General features: G+C 47.1%; 1 protein-coding gene across 4 annotated transcripts in view; it reads right to left on the bottom strand.

The window, feature by feature from the left end:
* Window positions 1-23,897, bottom strand: part of TBC1D24 (TBC1 domain family member 24) — a 556,519-nt gene that overhangs the window by 94,683 nt on the left and 437,939 nt on the right. For all 4 annotated transcript variants that reach the window (XM_069210513.1, XM_069210508.1, XM_069210509.1 and 1 more), the window contains 2 exons: window positions 2,803-2,866; window positions 2,629-2,724 (listed from right to left, as the gene is read on the bottom strand). In XM_069210513.1, coding sequence (XP_069066614.1) covers window positions 2,629-2,724; window positions 2,803-2,866 — 160 coding nt within the window. The remainder of the gene's footprint in view (window positions 1-2,628; window positions 2,725-2,802; window positions 2,867-23,897) is intronic.

Raw genomic sequence — 23,897 nt, 5'->3', positions numbered from 1 at the left:
TTGGTCAAAAAGTGCTGTACGACTAGCTTAGTGTTGTGGCTGCTGTACCACACCTTTCCAAGCTATGTCTCGTCTCTTACTTACCTGATTTTGAGGAGCAGAAGTCTATGGAGCTAACGTAGGTATATGCCATCTATGACAGATGACACCAGGATGGAGTCAGGCCTAGGTTCACCTCTACGAATCTCCAGATCTTCTGGCGAAGGCTTGCAATGTTTGATTAATCTAGAATTAGTTGCTTTTACCAAAACCTTTGTCAGAAACATTTCTTCTGCTAGCTCAAGAAGAACCTAGCACCAAAGTAAGTAGAGATTTCTGAAATGTTTTTGGCAGATTGAGGGATTCTTTATGCACTTGCAGGGGATCTTCAGCAGGGATCCTAAGCCTCAGAGGTTCCAGAGGGAGTAAAGGTGTTTGAAGTGCTGGAGGCAGTCTTAATTTATTTATTTGTAGTAGGGCTAAACATCAAGATTATCAAAGTCAATCTACTTGGTGACTTTGAGCGAGGCTTTGCCCGTCAGACCAGTCGATTGCCGCAACTTCAAAATGATTGATTGCATCAATGGTGCGCAGGATGCCATTGGTTGTCTTCAATGTCATGAAATTAGTGATGCCAGAGTGCATCTTCAAGAACAATGTCTAGGGCTGTGTCTTGACATAGATACTTGGGATGACAAGAATTTCGGTGCCAATGGACTTAATGGCAACACCAAAGCCCTTAACTGCAAATGAGTCAGCCGATGGTGAGAGGGAGGGCGGTGCTGTTTCTTTACGTTTTCCTCACCATTCCAGTCATTGTAGCACCCTGTGTGGGGCCTGTTAGAAGAATCGGTCACCTGACCATTGGATCCAAAGTGTCCTCCTTGGGGCTTGCCAGATTAGTACTTCTTATCCTGGGCTCTCATGCCTTTAAGTTTGCCTCTTAGATAAGCACCTTCCCCGACCTTGAGCGTTCTTTCCAAAATCATCTGGCATGATTAATTTTGGCAGAGAAGAGGGAAAGAGGAATGTCACCTCACGCAGAAGTTAGGAGTGTTAGTAGCAACTTTCTTCCTCTTATAGGACGGGCACATCACCAAAATGACATTTTTAATTAAATATTGTCTCAAAAAAGCTAGAAACATTACACAGAAACACAGTCTTAAGACATTGAGTGAAAATTAGAAAGATGAATTCACCTGAGATTTTCCCTCAGGAATCAAAGGTGTGAAAACATCTGTAGTGTTCTAAGGATAAAGTCACCTGATATAGAAGAAATGAAATAAACTGTGAGGTCAACTGCCAGTAGGAGCGATAACATTACGGATAGGGTGAATACTTTTTACCATAGCTTTACGCTGAAGGCATCTAAGAAAGAACCAGGAGATAAGAAGGCACACTGATGTAGCCACTAACAGGTTTAAATGGATCTTGCACCTCAAGATGGTAAATGGTGCTCACTATATTCTGATCTCAAATATATTTCATGGAGCACATCTTTACTTAGACAGATATCCTTGCCAAAGTTAAGTGAGGAAGGCCACTATAACCGGATGGTTGTTGTCCAGCTATTTCAAGCATCATGAAATCATCTGACTCCAAATCTCTATCTTTTCCCACAAAGATGTGATGAGAGTGAGAAAGTGCTGGGATAACATACTCAAAAGTAATTACCTGAACAAACTGCTGTGCCTGGCTGGCAAAATGGGTGGACTCTGAAGCAGCCAATGCCTCCAGGTAATGGCACTTATACCAATACCCCCTGGAATCAAAATCTTTGGCCCAGTGTTAGAAAGTAAGAATTTGGCTCCCCTTTCCAAAGTAAGCTTTCTCTCTTGTATCTTCCAACTACGAAACATATCCAAACACTGGTGATGAGAAAGAATTTCAATGGGCGTAAACATGGAAGGTGAACACAGAAGGCAGCAGACTCAGCTGTTCATGAAATTACACATTGCCACAGGTGCACTTGGATATGAAACCCGAAACAAGTCCAGGGAGGGAGGACTAAACACCATCAATGTGCAAAGATCCAAAGCCACTGCAGTCAGGACAGAAATACTTGATTTCACATGTAGTAGCTGACTATGGCCTTAAAATCCATAAAAAAAGACTGACATTAATTGAAAGACCATCATCTTTGGAGAAGCTGTTTAAAGTGAAGTATCTGGAGGACAGTGTTTTACTGGGTTAGATGATGCCACTCCCTGGACCTTGACTACTAGCCCCATATAAGTTGGCTTATCAGGTCTTTGGGAGGAAAATGTTCCTTAAATCAGTGTATTTCTCCAACCAAGGCAAAAGAAGTTAGTCAGACCACTACTTTACCTATCTGTATTTCTTCCAATGTGGAGTTTAGTTGACATGGTACCTGCAGCCTGTGAATAGGAGAGGGCCAGGATTTATCATCACCTTATCTGTGCTAAAAACATAATCCAAATGTGAAACATCTTGCCCAAGAGTGCCTAAATTAAAATCAACTAAAGTCATTTTCCCCATTCACTGTAAACCCTGTGTACCTGAAAATAAGGGGTCTTCATCTTAACCACTCTCTCAACCCAAGCGCAACACTGTTAAGCATTTTTGTTATCTGTTCCGCAATCCTTTTCTACACAGCAGTGTATCAAATCAGTGAATGAAAACACTTACCCTGAACACAAAACACTCGCCCGTACCAAAGAAGAACAACTGGTTAGCACCCTTTTTCCGCTGTTCCCAGGCAGTTGACAGAAAAGCTCCACAGACCTGTACGAGAAACAACGTTAGAACAATTTTCCCACAAAAAGGCACCAAATACCTCCTAGATCCTTATTACACACACACCTCTTTTTCAGATGTCTTTATCAGGAGGATAGTCGGTTCATGCTCCTCGCAAAGAGAATAAAACCTAATTTTGACAAAGACAAAAACTGCATTACTTAGGTAAAGTGATCATTATTACTTACAGCATAGCAATGAACAAGTAAAAAATAAGGCCATCACTCAAGCAAATTGTGGGCCACTGGAACACTGCAGTATATGCAAAGCGTACATCAGATGTGAGCTACAGATGTTCATAAGGGTGTCTCCCATCAAGAAAAGGTGAATCTGGATCTTGAACACGTAATTAAAGGCTAACAGTGGAAACAAGATCAGCACTTACATATTTTCAGCAAAATGGATTTAAAATTTTCTTTACCATAGCAAAGAACGCAGTTGTGTTCAAAGTTGACAGATTGTACAGTTTGGGGCTAGAGCAGAATTATCTAACTGGGCTTACAACCAAGTTAAGGGGGTTTGCTTGGACCAGTGGCAACTAGTGAACCAGAAAAGGCATTACCAAAGTTAAGTAACAAGATCTTCTGATAGAGACCCCCCTTACTTATAATTTCTGCACCTTTTGAATAGATACCAAAGCAGCACCTCCCCTAGTGGTAGGTTTATGGAATGACTCAGATTAGGAAATCCTACAGGAAAGATGGATCAAATTGTCCCTTCCGCTGGACTGGCTGTAACGCCTTTGTGAAAGAGTGTCACAGGACACCCACGTAGCAGTTACAGATGTTTGAAGCTAGCTTACTACATGCCAGCACAACAGTTGTGGTCTTTTCTCTGGTGAAATTAGTGTACAAGACTTCTGGGGCTTGCTTCATGGTTAGCCTATAGTTGATCTTAAAGCAGAACTATCTATCCAGAAATGGTTCTTGTTAGAAATGGGGTCTTTGGTTGGCAGTCAGGTTACCCCCTTTCCAAGCAAGGACCCCCTCTTTAATCAGGGTAAGTCACACATAATCCAAATTATCCTGTACCCACCCTCTGGTAGCTTGGCACTGAGCAGTCGAGCTTAACGTAGAAGGCAATGTGTAAAGTATTTGTGCAATAAATCATGCAATAACACAGTATAAACACCACAAAAATACACCTCACAGGTTTAGAAAAATATAGAATATTTATCTGGTTAAAATAAGGTCAAAACGATCAAGATTTGCAATAAGTACAATTTGAAACATGAATTTCAAGAGTTGTAAAATAGTCTTTAGATAAGAAATTAACAGTTAATGCTTGGTTTGTCAAAGTACCTGGTGTGCGTCAAAAATTACACACACGGGGATCGCAGAGGAGGAGGTTGCATGGAAAAAGAGAGGGTGTGTGTCGGCTTTTCCGGCACCCACAGCGATGCGTCGTTTCTTTTCCCGCAACACGGGAATTGCGTTGTTTCTGCGACGTGCGGTCCGGGTTCCTCACTGAGGAGCAGGGATCTTCGTTGCTCCCTGGGTGGAAATCCTGGGCGTTCAGGGCGAAGTCACAGCCTTGTGTCATTCCACTAGCGTGTTGCGTCGGATTTTCTGTTGCACGGCAGGCGCGGCGTTGATTCTCCATCCGAGAGTCATGCTGCATCATTGCAGCTCGGCTTTGCGTCGATCCAGTGGGCTGTGCGGCGAATTTCAGATTGCAATGCAGGCGATGCGTCAATCTTCACTCGGAAAGTCGGGCTGCGTCGTTCTCGTTCGGCTGTGCGGCGATTTTCTCGTCATGGTGCAGGCTGTACATCATTTCCAGAAGGCTGTATGTCGAATTATCGGCGCACAAGGATTTCTTTGCAGAAGGTGAAGTCTTTTTGGCCCCAAGACTTCAGCAACAGGAGGCAAGCTCTATCCAAGCCCTTGGAGAGCACTTCTCAGCAGAGCCAGAGGCCAGCAAGGCAGCAGGGCAACAGCAAGGCAGCAGTCCTTTACAGCAAAGCAGTCCAGGTGAGTCCTTTGGGCAGCCAGGCAGCTTCTCTTGGCAGGTTGCAGGTTCTGGTTCAGAGTTTCTTTCCCAGGAGGTATCTTGTCAAGAAGTGTCTGAGTTGGTAGGGTCAGAGACCCGGTTTAAATACCCAAAGGTGCCTTTGAAGTGGGGGAGACGTGAAAGAGTGGCTTAGAAGTGCACAAGGTCCCCTTTCAGTTCCATCCTGTCTGCCAGGGTTCCAGTAGAGGGTTTGGCAGACCACTGTGTGAGGCCAGACCACTGTCCTTTGACATGTAAGTGTCAGGCCCTCCACCGTCCCGGCCTAGGAAGACCTATTCAGTATGCAGATGTGTGCAGGTGTGACTGAGCATCCTGTATTTGGGGTTGTCTGAGTGAAATGCACAAGGGAGCTGTCAACTACCCCAGCCAGACGTGGATCGTAAGGCACAGAAGAGAAATGCTCACTTTCTAAAAGTGGCATTTCTAAGATAGTAATATTAAATCCAACTTCACCAGTCAGCAGGATTTTTAGATTACCATTCTGGCCTTACTAAATATGACCTTGTTGCTCCTTTCAGATCAGAATCTACCACTCAAACAGTATATGAGGGTAGTCCTAATGCTAGCCTATGAAAGGAGCAGGCCTCACAGTATAATTTTTTTTTTTAGGAGTTGTACACTACTAGGACATATATAAACTACACAGGTACATGTCCTGCCTTTTACCTACATAGCAACCTGACTTATGGCTTACTTAGGGCCTACCTTAGGGGTGACATATGAAGAAAAAGGGGAATTTAAGGCTTGGCAAGTGCTTTTAAATGCCAAGTCGAAGTGGCAGTGTAAATGCACACATATGCCCTGCAATGGCAATTGCGTTGTTTCTGCGACGTGCGGTCCGGGTTCCTCACTGAGGAGCAGGGATCTTCGTTGCTCCCTGGGTGGAAATCCTGGGCGTTCAGGGCGAAGTCACAGCCTTGTGTCATTCCACTAGCGTGTTGCGTCGGATTTTCTGTTGCACGGCAGGCGCGGCGTTGATTCTCCATCCGAGAGTCATGCTGCATCATTGCAGCTCGGCTTTGCGTCGATCCAGTGGGCTGTGCGGCGAATTTCAGATTGCAATGCAGGCGATGCGTCAATCTTCACTCGGAAAGTCGGGCTGCGTCGTTCTCGTTCGGCTGTGCGGCGATTTTCTCGTCATGGTGCAGGCTGTACATCATTTCCAGAAGGCTGTATGTCGAATTATCGGCGCACAAGGATTTCTTTGCAGAAGGTGAAGTCTTTTTGGCCCCAAGACTTCAGCAACAGGAGGCAAGCTCTATCCAAGCCCTTGGAGAGCACTTCTCAGCAGAGCCAGAGGCCAGCAAGGCAGCAGGGCAACAGCAAGGCAGCAGTCCTTTACAGCAAAGCAGTCCAGGTGAGTCCTTTGGGCAGCCAGGCAGCTTCTCTTGGCAGGTTGCAGGTTCTGGTTCAGAGTTTCTTTCCCAGGAGGTATCTTGTCAAGAAGTGTCTGAGTTGGTAGGGTCAGAGACCCGGTTTAAATACCCAAAGGTGCCTTATGTGGGTGGCACAATCAGTGCTGCAGCCCCACTAGATGCATTTAATCTACAGGCCATGGGCACATTTAGTGCACTTTACAGGGGACTTACAAGTAAATTAAATAAGCCAATTGGGTATGAGCCAATGTCACCATGTTTTAAGGGAGACAGCATATGCACTTTAGCACTGGTTAGCGGTGGTAAAGTGCACAGAGTCCTAAAACCAGCAAAAAACAGTGTCAAAAAGTGGAGGGAGGAAGCTAAAAGTTGAGGGTGACTACCCTAAGGGTGTCAGGTCTAACATGGGTTCTCCCCAGCTGAAAGTGGGGAGAGCTACTCAACCTCCTGGGAGCTCTCATCGCTAAGGCAGAAGTATCTGGAGAGACCATCAGCGTTGGCGTGGTCAACCCCTGGGCAATGCTGCCCCGTAAAGTCCATCCCCGTAGGGAATGGACCGCCTCAAGAATTTAGGATTTTTGCCCCTCTTTTGCATGAGCTATCTGAGGGGCACGTGGTCTGTCTGAACCCAGAAGTGAGTCTCAAACAGGTATGGTCTCAGCTTCTTCCATGCCCAGACCACAGTAAATGCTTCTCTCTCAATAGCAGTCCACCTCTGTTACCGTGGTAATAATCTTCTGCTAATAAAGACTACTGCCTGGTCTAGTCCCTCCTCATTCAGCTGTGCTAGGACCACCTCTTTGCCATGCTCTGAAGCATCTGCCTGCACAATGAAATCTCTGGAGTAGTCATGTCCCTGAAGCACGAGGGCCGTGCACAAGGCTTCCTTCAGGGAGTCAAAGGCTTTCTGACACACCTATGTCCAATTCACCAACCTAGGTTGTTTCTTGGATGTCAGTTCTGGTAAGGGGGCTACTATGGTGCCATATCCTTTAAAAAATCTGCTGTAATATCCAGTGAGTCCTAAGAAGGCCCTCACCTCTGTTTGAGTTCTAGGTGGTTGCCAGGCCTTGATAGTTTCAATCTTGGCCTGGAGGGGCTGCACCTTGCCACCACCTACTCGGTATCCTAAGTACACCACGGAACCCTGCCTAATCTGGCACTTACTGGCCTTTATGGTCAGGCCTGCCTGTTGCAGGGCCTGAAGCAGGTGTTCCTCCCAGCTGGAACTACAGATGGCAATGTCGTCTAGGTAGGCTGCGCAGAAGGCATCCTTGCCAGCTAGGACCCTGTTAACCAACCGTTGGGAGGTAGCTGGGGCATTTTTCAATCCAAAGGGCGTTACTCTGAACTGGTAATGGCCCTCAGGGGTAGAAAACGCAGATCTCTCTGGAGCCCCTTCAGTCAAGGTGATCTGCCAGTACCCTGACGTGAGGTCAAAGGTACTAAGGAAATTGGCAGCACCTAGCCTGTCTGCGAGCTCATCAGCTTGGGCGATGGGGTGAGCATTTGTCTTTGTGACAGAGTTGAGACCTCAGTAGTCCACGCAGAACCTAAGTTCTGGCTTGGCACCAGGAGAAGCAGCCTTGGGAACCAACACCACTGGGCTGGACCAGGGACTGCTGGACTTCTCTATCACCCCAAGAGCCAGCATCTTGCAACTTCATCCTTGATGCTGGACCTCACTTTATCTGACACACTGCAAATTTTATTCTTTACAGGTGGACAGTCTCCTGTGTCAATATCGTGTAAAAAAGTGTGTGAGCCCAGGCGTGAGGGAGAAAAGGGAAGAACTGCTCCAACAACTCATAGCAGTCTCCTCTCTGATCTAGAGTCAGAGAGATTAACACCCTCCACTGACCCATCACCTTCCTTGGCAGGCACGAGGTTGGGGAGAGGCTCACTCTCCTCTCCTATACCCTAATCTGTCACTAGAAGCATGCTGACCTCAAACCTCTCAAAATGAGGCTTCAGTACGGGGTTTCTGGGGGTCTTCAGGTCCACTAGGTAAGTGGCCTCCCCCTTTCGCTCCTTGACTTCGAACGGGCCAGTCCAGCGGTGCTGGAGATGTCTAGGCTCTACTGGCTCCATCACCCATACTTTGTCTCCAGGGGAGAATTCTACCAGGGTGGCCTTCTGGTCATACCATTCCCTTTATCACCTCTTGACTGGCCTCGAGGTTGCTCTTGGCCTGTTTCCGGAAGCGCTGCATCTGGTTGCGGAGGGCCAACATGTAACTGACCACATCCTGGGGAGGTTTCTTGGGACCTCTCTCCCATCTCTCCTTGACGATGCTTAGTGGTCCCCTGACAGGGTATCCATACAGAAGTTCAAAGGGGCTGAACCCCACCCCTTTCTGGGGCACCTCCCTGTAAGCAAAGAGAAGGCTTGGCAAGAGGACGCCCCACTTACGCCTCATGGCCTCAGACAGGTCAGTGATCATGCCCTTCAGGGTCTTGTTGAACCTTTCAACAAGCCCATTGGTTTGAGGATGGAAAGGGGTGGTAAACTGGTAGGTTACCCCACACTCATCCCACATGGACTTCATGTATGCTGACATGAAGTTTGTGCCTCTGTCAGACACAACATTCTTTGGGAACCCCACACAGGTAAATATCCCCATTAGAGCTCTGGTCACCACTGGTGCAGTCACTGTCCTTAGAGGGATTGCCTCTGGATAGAGGGTGGCATGGTCCACCAAAACCAGGATAAACCTGTTGCCTAGGGCGATTTTGGGGTCCAAGGGACCAATAACGTTGATGCCAACCCTTTCAAAGGTGGTGGCAATGACGGGGAGCGGGAACACGGGGGCCTGGAGCCTTTTCCCTGTCTTCCCACTAGCCTGGCAGGTTGGACAGGACCTACAGAAGGCATCTGAGGCTACCCGCATTCATGGCCAATAGAAGTGGGTGACAAGCCTGGCAAAGGTCTTGTCTTGCCCCAAATGTCCCACCAGGGGGATGTCATGAGCCAGGCCCAGTAGGAAGGCCCGGTAACACTGAGGGACCACCAGCACACGTGCTGCCCCAGCGGCCGGTACCTTAGGCTCACTGTAGAGGAGATCATTCTGCCCATATATGTGGTGATCGCCAGAGGCTTCACCTGCTGCTTGGGCTGAGGCCTGTTGCCTCAGACCCTCAAGAGTGGGGCACTCTTTCTGCACTTGGCAGAATTCCTCCCTGATTGGCCAACCCTCTACTCGCCAACTGGCAAGCTCAGGCAGGTTACCCAGGGCAGCAATGTCTTCCCCAGTTGACTCAGGGGCCTCCTCTTCTGGAGCCCCGTCAACCACCGCAGGAACTTCTGAGGCCAGTTTACTGCACCCTTGCCCATTCCTCTGTGCAGCGGTCTGGGCCATTGTTCCAGGCTCCAGATGGCCTTGACTCCCTTCCCAGGCAGCCAGGGACCGTGTGGTCATGCACACCCATTCAGGCAAACCTAACATCTCCAGGTGGGACTTGAGCTCCACCTCCTTCCAGGTAGTATGCTCATTGTCACTACCTAACAGACAATATACAGGCATTGCAGGACTAACAGCTACATTTAGCGTACCAGAGACCATCTCACTCAAAGGGAACCAGAGCTACCGGTAGGTGGCTCTCGCAATTGTCAGCGAATATGACCTGGATGACCTGGTGGAATTTACTAGGGATGACCTGCTCTGCTGACACCAACTGACCCCTGACAGTAGTCATACTCGCTCCTGTGACACCCAGAGCCTTCACCCTTTGCCCATTAATGGTGAGCCACTGCCTATACTTAGAAGTATTGGCAGGCATGTGGGTTTTTGGCACCATTTCCTCTTCTCCCAGGGACACTAGTATTACCTTTATCTGTTCCCCAAAGCTAACTGGGACCATCTCCCCCCAAACGTTACACTAGCCAACCCAGGTGTCTACCCTCCAGTGGTGGGCTGTGCCCTCTTGGAACACTGGGAGTCACCCTTGGAGTGTTCATGCCTGAAGCACTCGAAGCATTTAGGTATAAATTTCCCTTTCTGTTTATCGAAGTACCCTGGCTTCTCCTCAGATTCAGGCGGGGACTGGTTACCATCTCTCCCCCACCCCCCCAACCCCCAACCCCCCAGGAATTGTTTTGGGGGCGTTTTGAGAACTCCTTATTTTTAAGTTTTTCTCACCCCCCCTCTTTCTTCTGGTGGGAACCCTGACCACCTTTGTGGGTGTCCCCCCAGGTACCTTCTTGGACACTGGTGCTAACCCAGAGGTCCACCTCCTCAGCAAGCTTTCTAGGACCAGTCCGCTTACTGCCACATAGGTGCTGATGCAACTCTGTAAAGCAAACACTGAACATATGCTCTTTCAGGATCAAATTACATAACCCCCAAATAGTCATCTACTTTACTGCCCAGCACCCTTCCTTTCAGTACCTTACTGGAGAAATCAACAAAAAGTCTACCCAGTTCTGTGCGGAGAGTTTGGTGTTGTCCATGAACCTCTGATGGTACTTCTCAGGGTCAGCCCAACCTTGGCAAGTAAAGCGGTTTTCATACGCGCATATGTTTTTTGATCCCTTGGATCCAATGCAAGTAGTGTGTCCCTCCCCACAACTGATACATACCACCACCACAAGGCTGCCCCCCCATTGCCCTTCAGAAACCCCATGAGCTCTTAGTGCAACTTCATAAGCAGCCAACCACCTATCAATGTCATCGCCCACCACATAACATGGTACCACATTTTAGGGTATACAAACCTTTTCCCCAGCAGGTCCCTCGTGTATGCTGCCACCATCACTGCTGGACTCAGACTGCCTCGCCTTGATATCCAGCACTTTGATACTCAGTTCATGAGCCAACAAAAGTTTCTTTTCAGCCAAAACTCTCTCAGCTTCTCTCTCTGCTTTTTTCTCTTCCGATTTTAATCTTGCCAACTGCAGTTGAAATTCTCTTCTCCTCCCTCCTTTCCTCTGCGGTCAGGCCATGGCTAGAGACACTGCTACCTGGTTTAGCAGGGGGCACAATTCCAGGGGTAACATCCCCCACTGCTGGCAAAAAATCGTCTGACGTGCCATCCTCTGGCTCCTCCTCCTCAACTTTCTCTTGTGAAAGGGATTCTGCCCAGGCCCTCATTGTCTTATGGTATTCCTCCTTTCTGGAGGCACCCCCGGTAGGAACTCCCATCCCCTTGCAGAACCCCTTCAGCTGGTTGACAGTGTATGCATCCAGCTTGGCTAGGTCAAACTCTTCAGCTCCTGCTTGAGACCCAGCTAGAGACATGTTGAATTAAGTTAAAATGTCAGATTGAAAAACAAAATTGCAGAAAAAGATTTAAAAAAACTCAAGTTGACCTTCAACTGTGAGTAGGTAGTGTACACATAGCTACTGTATGTCACTGCACAAATACAAGTCCTATCCTCACCTTTGATCACCAATGTTAGAAATGGGGTCTTTGGTTGGCAGTCCGGTTATCCCCTGTCCAAGCAAGGACCCTCTCTCTAGTCAGGGTAAGTCACACATTCTCCAAATTATCCTGTGCCCACCCTCTGGTAGCTTGGCACTGAGCAGACAGGCTTAACTTAGAAGGGAATGTGTAAAGTATTTGTGCAATAAATCATGCAATAACACAGTATAAACACCACAAAAATACACCTCACCGATTTAGAAAAATATAGAATATTTATCTGGTAAAAATAAGGTCAAAGCGATCAAGATTCGCAATAAGTACAAGTTGAAATATGAATTTCAACAGTTGTAAAATAGTCTTTAGATAAGAAATAAACAGTTAATACTTGGTTTGTCGAAGTACCTGCAGTGCGTTAAAAATTACATGCACAGGGATTGCAGAGGAGGAGGTAACGTGGAAAAAAAGGGTGTACGTCGGATTTTCCGGCGCCCACAGATGATGCGTTGTTTCTTTTCCAGCAACAGAGGACTTGCGTCGTTTCGTCGACATGCGGCCCAGGTTCCTCACTGAGGTGCGGGGCTCTTTGTTGCACCCAGGGACGGTGTGGAAATCCTGGGAGTGTGGGGGTCAAGTCACAGCCATGCGTCGTTCCAGAAGCATGTTGCGTCAGATTTTCTGTTGCACGGAAGGCGCAGCGTCGACTCTCTGTCTGAGAGTCATGCGGCGTTGTTCCGGTTCGGCGTCGATCCAGTGGACTGTGCGGCAAATTTCCAGTCAGAACACAGGCACTGCATCGATCTTCACTCGGAAAATCGGGCTGTGTCATTCCGGTTCGGCTGTGCGGTGATTTTCTCATTGCGGTGCAGGCTGTGCATCGGATTTTTGGCGCACAAGGATTTCTTTACAGAAGGTGAAGTCTTTTTGGCCCTGAGACTTCAGCAACAGGAGGCAAGCTCTATCCAAGCCCTTGGAGAGCACTTCTTAGCAGACCCAGAGGCCAGCAAAGCATCAGCAAGGCAGCAGTCCTTTACAGCAAAGCAGTCCAGGTGAGTCCTTTGGGCAACCAGGCAGCTTCTCTTGGGAGGTTGCAGGTTCTGGTTCAGAGCTTCTTTCCCAGAAGGTATCTTGTCAAGAAGTGTCTCAGTTGGTAAGGTCAGAGACCCGGTTTAAATGCCCAAATGTGCCTTTGAAGTGGGAGAGACTTCAAAGAGTGGCTTAGAAGTGCACAAGGCCCCCTTTCAGTTCAATACTGTCTGCCAGGGTCCCAGTAGGGGGTTTGTCAGTCCACTGTGTGAGGCCAGGCCACTGTCCTTTGACATGTATGTGCTAGGCCCTCCACCATTCCAGCCCAGGAAGACCCATTCAGTATGCAGATGTGTGTAGGTGTGACTGAGCACCCTTTTTTTGGAGTTGTCTGAGTGAAATGCACAAGGGAGCTGTCAATTAAACCCAGCCAGACATGGATTGTAAGTCACAGAAGGATTTAAGTGCAGAGAAATGCTCACTTTCTAAAAGTGGCATTTTTAAGTTAGTAATATTAAATCCAACTTCACCAGCCAGCAAGATTTTCTATTACCATTCTGGCCATACTAAATATGACCTTGTTACACCTTTCAGATCAGCATCTACCACTCAAACAGTATATGAGGGTAGCTGTAAAAGTATATGAGGGTACATGTCCTGCCTTTTACCTACATAGCACCCTGCCCTATGGCTTACCTAGGGCCTATCTTAGGGGTGACTTACATGTAGAAAAAGGGGAGTTTAAGGCCTGGCAAGTACTTTTAAATGCCAAGTCGAAGAGGCAGTGTGACTGCACACACAGGCCTTGCACTGGCAGGCCTGAGGCATGGTTAAGGAGCTACATATGTGGGTTGCACACTCAGTGCTGCAGGCCCACTAGTAGCATTTAATCTACAGGCCCTGGGCACATGTTGTGCACTTTACTGGGGACTTACAAGTAAATTAAATAAGCCAATAGAGTATGAGCCAATGTCACCATGTTTTAAGGGAGAGAGCATCTGCAATTTAGCACTGTTTAGCAGTGGTAAAGTGTGCAGAACCCTAAAACCAGCAAAAACAGTGTCAAAAAGTGGAGGGAGGCAGGCAAAAAGTTGAGAGTGCCACCCTAAGGCTGTCAGATCTAACAGTTCTTTTTTGCACTCCTTTTCAATTTTTTCGCTGCAAAGAAAGGGCACAAAAAGTTGATCATCCAACTGATAGTTTCTGGTCAGACTGAGGTAAAAATTGAGGGACCTCTTCGGGTCAAGATGATGTTATATGCATTTACAAAACAAAATATCACCCACAAGGTTATTCTGGCACTGAGCAGGTTTGTGCGCCTAAGCCCTGTCAGTGGTAGGATGGTTAACTGAAAAGTCATGTCTTCAGCTTCTTGTGGAATTCAAGAAGAGAGAAGGCGGCTCTGTTGTAGGATGGAAGGCCGTTCCCAGCTTTATGAGCTAATCATGAGAATGTCAGTCCTCCTAATCTGGTTCTGTGTATGTGTGGGTTATGTGCGTGCAGGAGTCCCGTGGAGCAGAATTGTCTTGGCGCTTGGTGGAAGGAGATATGACTGTTCAGGTAGGCGGGCCTTAATTGCGTAGTGCCTTGAATGTGTGACTGAGGAGTTTAAAATGAGAACTCTTGTGCACCAGGAGCCAGTGGAGCTCTCCGATGTGTGGTGTCGTCCGAGGTGTGGTGTGATGAGTTATGCTTGCGGGTTGAGGATGAGACTGGCCGCAGAGTTATGGATTGTTCATAGTCTTCTAGTGAGTTGATTGGTGACCCCACCCTAGAGTGTTTCCGTAGTCCAACTGGCCGGAGACTAGGGCATGAGTTCGTTTTTCTAGTGTTGCTTGGGAGCCATTTGAACATCTTCCTCAGACTCTTCAGGGTGTGAAAGTAGGATGTAGTGACAGTGTTGATTTATGCAGTCATTTCCAGCTGATTATTTTGAGGTTCCTGGTGCGGATGTGGGTTCCAGTTCTGCCAGATGCTAACTGAAGTCCCATGGGGAGGTTTCTTGCCAAAGTTCACTACTTCATTTGGCTTTCATCCAGTTGGCGACTTCAGTCATGCAGGTGGTGAACTTGTATCATGTGATTTCCAACCAAGAGGTAGTGTATAAGTTACATGGTGTCGGAGAGGATGTTCTGGGCAGGGATGATGTTGACCAGAGGGATCATGTACACAGTGAGGAGGATGTTGCTGAGCCTTGGACACTGAAGCACTCCACAGAAGTTTGCGGGCTTTCGGGGAGTAGGGTGGCAGGTTGACAGCTTGTATTCTATCAGTTAAAAAGGAGCAGAACCAGTGTAGAGCGGTTCTTTGGAGGCCAATCTTGTGCAGGCCCCCCCATTATGATGGGGTGTGAGACAGTGCTAAATGCTACAGAGCGGTCCAGGAGAATGAAGGCTGAATGAGTGGGTGTTAGTGCTTAGGTGATCCATAGGAGTGGTGAGGGTGTGGTGGATGCAAGGGTCATTTATGGACTCCAGAGTGGATAGTCTTCATGCTAGAAGTGATTCAGATGGTGGTGACACCAAGATAGGAAGTTGAGTTGTGACAGTGAGTGGGGTCCAGTTGAGGGTTGAAGATGCTGTATTTGGAGGTGATTTTATTACAGAAAAATTCAGAGGGTTTGCTGCAAAGGTCTTGTGGGGGGGTGATGCTACTGGAGGTGGCAGGAGGTGCGGTGAAATCTTTGATGATAAAGTTTTCCTTGCTGTTGTTGGCGTTGAAGTGATCTGCACAAACTGTGTGCTTGGTGTTCAGTATCTGCTGGTGGTAGCATCTAAGGGATGATTTGAACATGTCTTTTCTTGTGTTGTCTTGACTTGTTCTTCATTTGCGCTCCAGTTGCTTGCAGGAACGTTTCATCAGCCTGGGTCCCTCTCTGTACCAACCAACCTGTGGTCAGGCTCATGCTGTTGGGTGGCTCTTAAGGGGAGTCAGGGTCGCAACACGTGGTGATCTAGCTTTTGAGGTTCTTCATGCCATTGGACAAAGTGCTTGTGTGCTAAGGCCAGAGCGCATTAAGGGGCAGAAGCCCACTCCTCTTCTGTGATGCTTGTCCAGTTGCAGGCAGTTACGGTGGTGGTAGATCTGTGGTGGTGCAGAATGGGTATGCTGAAAGTGAAAAGGGCATGGTCTGTCCTGATCACAGTGGTTGGCTTGTCGACTGTGAAGTTGCTCATTGAGGAGAAAATTTCCAACCTGTGAGGGTTGGTTCAATTACGTAATGGGTGAGGCCAAGGTTTATTTTTTTAGGAGGGCCGCAGAGTTTAGGTTGGTGTAGTCTGCTAGTTGAAAGTTAAGGTCTCGGAGGAGGATGAAGGTGCTGACACTGAGGGATGCGACAAAGTCCTTAATGTTACTGCCAAAATTAGTTCTGGGTGCTGGTGGCCTGCAAACAAGGGTTTCGCTCAGGCAAAAGTTGTCCATGATGAGTACCTTGAACATGAAGTGATCCATGTAGCTTGTGAGGGTGTACGTGTAGGGTGTGCAGCTAATGGTATTTTTAAATATGATGGTGACTCCACCCCTGGGCTTGTTGTGACTGTCTTGAGTGGCACTCCTGTAGCCATCAGGAATGGTTGTAGTGATATCTGGTGCAGAGGTTGGGTTTAGCTGTGTCCCTGTGAGGAAGAGCAGGCAGGTCTGAAGCATCATCATGCAGTAGGTCTCATATCTTCATGGCATGTTTGGTGAGCGAGCAGGTGTTTGGGAGCATGCATGAGAGTGGCGAGTTGTGTGGGTGGTGTTTGGTCTGTGTGAGCTTGAGCGGACAGCTGAAGGGGAAAGTGTGAGCAGGTGGCTGATTTGTGTGAGTGTGAGCGAGTGGTGTTCTTTTGGCATATGAGTGGAGGGTATGAAGTGTGGAAGAGTGCATGAGAACTTGCAGGAGATGCATGTGGATGCCTCTTCCATGTTGTGAGGTCCAGTGAAAGCATGGAGGATCATGGGGTGGCAGTAGATAGGTGAAGAACCTGCAATACTGGTGCTGGGCATGGTCCAGGCACGAACAGGCGCAGTTAGGATTGCCTTTGGAATGCCTGCTGCAGCTGCCATTAAGTAGGCTCTAGGAGGGGGAAGGAGCGCAGAGTGCTGTGGGCAGGAAACCAGTAATGTTATTTCTTGAACAGATGGATGATGGTAAATTCAGCAATGTCATTTTCTGCGCAGTAAGATGATGGGACATGCAATGAGGTCACTTTTCGTGCTGGTTGGTGATGGGAGATTAGGTCCTCTTGATTGGCTTTTTTTTTTTTTTTTTTAAAGACTGTTTTGGTGGGAAACCACTTTCTGCACAGATGGATGACGAGAAATCCAGTAATGTCACTTCCTGTGCCAATAGATGAGGGGTGATCCACTGATGTCACTCCACATTCCCTGAAGTGCTGATGAGATCGAGCTAGGGTTCTCACCATTGTTGGAAGAAGCCCTGTACCACCTCTGATTATAACAGTTGTTTGTGACCTGCTAGACAACGTCAGCTGAGCTCGTCCGCCATGACATTTAAAGATCCTGCCAGGAGCTGGGTAACTGGTGTGATGACATAGTTGACCTTGTGCTCAGCCACTTCCATAGTTGTAGAGCCTCCTGACCCAGACCTCATGCGGCTCTCTTAGCTGCAGTACCACATGGTGGTCGTTGTCAGTGCAAACGTGTCCCTATTTCCCCCAATGGATGGAAGGAACGCCTTCCATGTCAAGCAAATTGCTTGCAACTCCAGTAAGCTCAAGGAGGCAAGCCTCCGCTGGAGAACATACTCCTGATCTCTATCTCTCAAACCCAGCACCTGCCAAAACTGTTAGCTCTTGGTGGGATAGGGTAAGGGGTCTGCCTGCGATCCAATGGCGGTTGAGCAGCCACCATTACAATTCTTTTGCAGTCTCCTCCAACAGCTGGGTGGTATCTCACAAGTTCCAATGGGGCTGAGCCCACTGAAACTTCAGATCCCGCTGCAGAACCTGCATGTGTCACCAGTTGTTGTCCACAAGCAGAATGCAGGAGGAAAAGAAGCCTCAGAGTCACTCTCACTGAGATCCAGGTAAAGGGTTTAAACATCAGGATCATAGCCTAAATGGCCTGTACTCGTTGAGACACCAGAAAAGCTCCATATCCAGGATGACTCCAAAATATGGGATGTTGTGACAGAGTTAAGTGCGACTTCAGCACATTGGTGGAAAAGTCCAACCATGTCAACAAGTCAGGCATCGTATAGAGGTGGTTTACAACTGATTGAGGTGAACCCGCCTTTAGCAACCAGTCATAAAGATAAGGGAAGACTGATATTTCCAACCTCCACACGTGCTGTACCACCACCAACATCTTTGTTATCACCTGCTCTGCACTGGTAAGGCGAAAGGGAAGCACAGAAAATTCAATGTGCTCTTAGCCTACCTGAAACCACAGGTAACTTATTTGGTATTGCAGGGATGTGAAAGTATGTGCCTATAGCCACCATCATCCTGGATCGAGGGCAGAAAGAACGAGTGGCAGGGTGAGCATTTTCAAGTGTTTTTTTGCAGCAGCTGTGGGAGGTGTGGGCTGGTGTTTGGGTAGATTGGTGCCCTTGGTGGGCTTGGATGCTGGTTGGCGATTTCTGCCTCTACCTGAAAAGGAATTGCCACTCTTGGTATCTCCTCCAAAAGCCTCAAAAAAGGCTGAATTGTTGGGGAACCTGCCAAACAGGCACAGCTAGTCTCAGGCAGCATGCAGTAGCCTTTCTCTCCCTAAATCGTTCTAGGGCCAAGTTCGCCTTTGCTCCTAAGAACCTAGAGCCATCAAGGATCATGTCCTTTAAGGTTTGTAGGATATTGTTAGAAAAGCCAGTGGAGTGAATCCAAGCATGGCACCCAAGTACCATGCTCATCTGTCTGAACTACCCAGTGAGTTGCAGTGTCCAGGCCTACATCTATAGAGTACTTTGCTGGGGCCTAGCCATCTCATTTGAGTTTGTAGGGTTGACCATATGTACTACGGTATAGCTGGCAAGGTGGCCACCACTCTATTGCACAACACATGTGAGTACCTGCCCTGGAGGCAATTGATGATTGCTAACCAAAGGGCAAGGCTAAAGGATGAAAACATGCGTTTAGCATGCTTCAAACAATGACATATCAGATTCCAACTTTTTCCAATAGGAGGCAGTATTGAGTTTTTCCAGTTTGGGGCAATACATATATAGGCAACAGTTCTTGAAATGTAGATTGTTAATACAATTAAATAAGGAATATTCCCATTCATCCGCAATATGATACATTTCACAGTGATAATAACCGTAATTTCATTGTGCATTTACATCAATACCAAAATACTTAAATTTCTGGCACTCAGCCATCATATGCAGTTCATCTGCATCAGATAATCCATAACTTGGCCATTAGATTCTGGCATCTTTTTCTTCCTAAATATTCAAGTGGGTGTATAATATAGTTATGTGACAACTTTGAACTGATGTAATTTGAGACTGGAAATTTTTAAAGTATTGTGTAGAAGTTTATGTGCGCAGAGCATCTTTTCTGAAGGGATCTTTATACATTCTATCTCAGACTATTTGACATCTGAAAAGATAAGACATTTAGAGAACAGATAAAGTCATAAAATTCAGATGAAGATTTCATCCCTTGAACACGTACGTAACCATGTTTAAAAAGTTGAAATGCTTGAGACTAATATCTTTAGATAACATTTCCATAAAATAATTCCATATAAGTAGATATTTGAATTAACTGTATGGTACCATGAAAAATGCCCAGTACGACAAACTGGTCCGACAATCTCAGATGCTGATTAATAATAGACGCATTAAATAGTCTACGGATATTAAGCCATATGGTATAAGCGGCTTTAACAACCTTAAAGTGAACTTCCTTAAAGTAATTAGGATCTGTAACTTTCAGATAATATCTATCATATGATCTTCCTTTTAGCAAATGATTTATCCGATGTCACATCACTGTCAGGTAATAAAACATGGGGGGCACCCACCTTTTTCTAGAAGGAGTTAAATAAGTCAGATAAATCTCCTGGACTATTTACAGCCCCATACAAAACTACCAACTGCACCATTCTTGACTACAATAGCCACCTTATTATTTTTACGTTGTATCTTTTGAGACTGAAGCGAGGTTGGAAAGTAATAATTTCCCACAAATAATCAAGTTGAATATTGATCTACCACTGCATTGCTCAGAAAATGAGTTACCAAGCACCGTGTATTCTGTACATTTCAAGAAAATAGACAACTAAGTTACTAATATTGAGGCCACAGAGGTGCAAACTCTGGAATCCTGCCAAACGCAGGACCTCAATATTGAGGCCACAGAGGTGCAAACTCTGGCATCCTGCCAAACGCAGGACCTCAACACCCTGGAAAAATGGACACTGCTCACAGAACAACTACTACATATGAATGCTAGCTGTTTTTAGCACCAAGCCAGGATTCCTGATCAAAGAGAGGCCAGTTTAAATTCATAATTTAAAAAGATGACACCAGTCATCAATCTGCCAAAGAAAAATCTAAATCAGATATTGAGGATGTTGAGGAAGTTCCCTAACAACTCTGAACAAGCTTTATAAGTCCATCTACTCAGTAAATTCTACAGGAGCTTCCTCTAGAATGAGAAGAAAACATTGGAGGAAGATTTCTGAGCAAAAGTCTTCTATCCAAGTAAGAAATCAATTTCAAAGAGCTCTGGAAGGCTACGAACAGTATCAATAAAGCACTCCATTCGATTAATAACCAACATACCTGAGGCCCCCTCGGTGGCTTTTCTCACTGAACACCTCAACTTCCCAGTAGGAGACCAGTCTGGGAACCATGAGGCATCAAGTTCAAACAAATCTATATATAAAAATAAAAAACAATCCTCCAACATAGGCTTTCAGGGCTCGCTCTTCAATAATTGGACAAGAGGAAGCAATGATGACCCTGTAGACCTAGTCTATGATAATCATAATCCTTGTGGTACACTCTCACCTCTTGTAGCCAATCATATTTCAGCATTCAGAACAATAATGCTAACTCAATCTCAAGTCAAGAAAATAATTAAACAAGGACGTCAAGATGGAGAACCAGGCCCTAACTGCATCCCTCGAGCGACCCACCAGATGAACACAAGTTACTTGTCAGAGACATTGACTACTACATAATTAAGAACAAGTCATCACCGATTCCTGGAGATATTCCATCAATATTCAGATTTTTAAAGGAGGGGGCGATAGATCAAATCCCGTAAACTATCACTTAATAGACCTACTTGACAATGAAGCAAAGTATTTTGCTTCCCAGGTACTTGAGGAATTAACCATTTGGTCCTCTGAGCACAGCACAATTCCATTAAATCAAACCAGCTTCACTCATGGCACAGGGGCCTCTACTAATATCATGGCTCTGGCCCGAATCATGGAGCAAAATTTCTAAAGCAACAATCACTATGTATGCTTCATCAACTTCAAGGCAGTATTTGACTGTGTCCCTTACTACCTTCTCTGGTCCAAACTACAGAGATGGGGAATATCCCAACATCTGCTGCACACAGCACAAATACTATATACTAATAATACCTGGCTAAGAATCAAGATTGGTGATGGCATCCAACTTTCAAGAAAGACAGCCACACATCACGGCCTAAAGAACAAGTTACTTACCTTCTTTAATGCCTTTTCTGGTAGAGACTGTATGTAGCTGCAGATTCCTTACCTTAGGATTCTCTCAGGTATCAGACTGGATCCGGAAGAATTTTCATGAGCTGTACCCTGTGGTCTGGTAGGTGTCATTGAATGGCTCCCTCTGCGTCGCCTGCGCAGGGAGTGACATCCCTGGCACCTATATAGGCGCCACTGTGGCACACCACCCCTAGTTACTCTGCATGACTTTCCACGCCAGGAGCGCAGAGCCATGAAGTACAGTGACGACTGGTGTGGGTAATTAGGGACCTGAAAGGCAAAGTCCTGTCCCTAGAAATCCGTTTGCAGAGGAGAGAGGAAGGGTAGCTAGATATAGGCCCTCATTACAACCCTGGCAGACGGTGGTAATTTGGGGAAAGGTACTGCCAACAGGCTGGCGGTACCTTTTCCCAAATTATGACATTAACCGGCATTGTACCACTCAGCCCGCCAGGGTGGTAACATCCGGTGGGCTGGAGACTTCGGTCTCCAGGCAGGTAGCCGTCACAATCCCACCCTCGAGATTATGACCCCACCTACCGCCATGGTTTTCGTGGCAAGCGTACCGCCAAGAAAACAATGGCGGTAGGCACTATCAGTGCCAGGGAAATCTTTCCCTGGCACTGATAGGTGTCTCCCCCACCCCCTCGCCAGAGTCCTCCCCCACCGACCCCCTCCTGCACATTTACACACCCACATGCGCACACATACACACTGCAACACACACTCATACCCACATCCACCCACGCATGCACACATACATATCCACACACTGCAACACACACTATCATACATTGTCACACACACGCATTCGCAACAAACAACATACTTGCATTCAGTCATTCACGCACACATTCCACACGACTCACACCCGCATGCACGCATACAAAAACAGACACACAACCCCCCCATACATGCACACACCACCACCACCACCACCCTCTCCCTCTCCTGCCGGAGAACCCGACTTACCTGCTTGCAGGGGGTCCTCCGGCAGGAGACTGGATGCGGCGCTGCTGCCAGCAGCAACATCCGCCAGCAAAACAACGCCAGGCCGTATCATGGCTCATGATACGGTAGGCGGTGTTTTGTTGGCGTGGCGCTGTTGCTGGCAGTAGCGTCACCTTACCACCATGACCGTCAACGGTATTCTGCCAGCCTTCTGGCGGAATTCCGTCTATGGTCATAATGCGAGTGGGCAGCTGGTAGCCACGGCGACGGTATGTTGGCGGACGTCATTTACCACCAATGTCATAATGAGGGCCATAAAATCTACCAGACAAGGCATTATCGAAGGTAAGTGAGTTGTTCATCTGATAGAGACTTCTAGCTGCAGATTCCTTATCCTAGATACCCAAGCAATACTATCTCTGGAGGTGGGTCTGCTGACCAATTTCAGACGAGGAAGTCCTGTAGGACTGAAATAGCAAATTGCCCGTCAACGGACAAGACTGTCCAAGCAATAGTACTTCGAAAACGTGTGCAGAGAGGCCCAGGTTGCTGCCTGATGGATATCCAGGACTGAAACTCCATGTGCTAATGCAGTGGCCGCAAATTTGACTCTGGTAGAATGAACGCACAAGCCCCAAGCGGGGGGTTCTTCTTGGCCAGTGTGTAGCAGATTTCAATGCAGAACAAAACCCATCTGGAAATGAAATGGTCCTTCTCTGCATAACACAACCCTTTTTAGCACTGATATACCCCACAAAGAGTGGATTGCCCTCACGGAATTTCAGTGTGCGGTCAAAATAGCACAACAATGCTCATTTGGGTCCAGGCGAAGGAGACGCTCCTCATCTTTGGAAGGGTGAGGGTGGAAAGTAGGCAAAGTGATGGACTGACCTACATGAAAGGGTGTAACCACCTTTGGAAGAAAGGAGGCCCTTGTACGAAGCAACACTGTCACGATGAATGGGTAAAGAGGATGGCTTGGTTGATAAGGCCTGTAACTCACTAACTTGTGTGGCAACTGTTATAGCCATATGTTGATGGTGAGCAACCGTAAGGTGCAATTGTGAAGCGGCTTGAAGGGAGCTCACCTTAAGAATGTAAGCAGTAGATTCAAGTCCCACTGAGGCATGATCAAAAGGGAAGTGGGAAAAAGATGAACCAAACCTTTCAAGAATCTATGTACAAAAGGAGATTTGATGAGGGTTAATCAGGTAATCTGAGGAATGCAGAGACAGCATAAAGATAATCTCTAAAATTGCCCAGAGCAGAGCCTTGCTGGGCAACAGAATGAACAGAAGCACCTGAGAAAGAGGAGCAGAAAAGTGATCAACATTTCTGTCATAACACCAAGCCACAAATTTCTTCCTACGGCAAGCGTACCCAGTCATGGTGGAGGAACGCCCTGCTGCTAAAATAACATCACAGACGTCAGGAGGAACGTCAAAGGCTGTCAACTGCCGCTGTTCAATTTCCAGGCGAGAAGGTAGAGTGTGGAAAGGATCAGGTGGAGAACCATACCCCCTGCTGCTGCAACAGATGATCCTCCCGAAGTGGCAGCCTGATTGGAGGATCGATTGCCAGGCTTAGTAGCTTGGGATACCAGACTCTCAATGCCCAATCCGGTACAACAAGGTTGACTTGGGCTAGGTCGATCTTGATTTTCTGAGAACTCTGGGCAGGAGTGTTAAGGGCAGAAATACGTACAGGAGGCCTGACCTCCACTGTAGGCAAAAAGCATCACCAAGCGAGAATCCCCCTGGAAACTCCTGCATGAAAAACT

Source organism: Pleurodeles waltl, chromosome 10, assembly GCF_031143425.1.
Source record: "Pleurodeles waltl isolate 20211129_DDA chromosome 10, aPleWal1.hap1.20221129, whole genome shotgun sequence".
Lineage (NCBI taxonomy): Eukaryota > Metazoa > Chordata > Amphibia > Caudata > Salamandridae > Pleurodeles > Pleurodeles waltl.
Note: the sequence above shows the minus strand (reverse complement) of the source record. Positions and strands in the feature narration are given on the sequence as shown.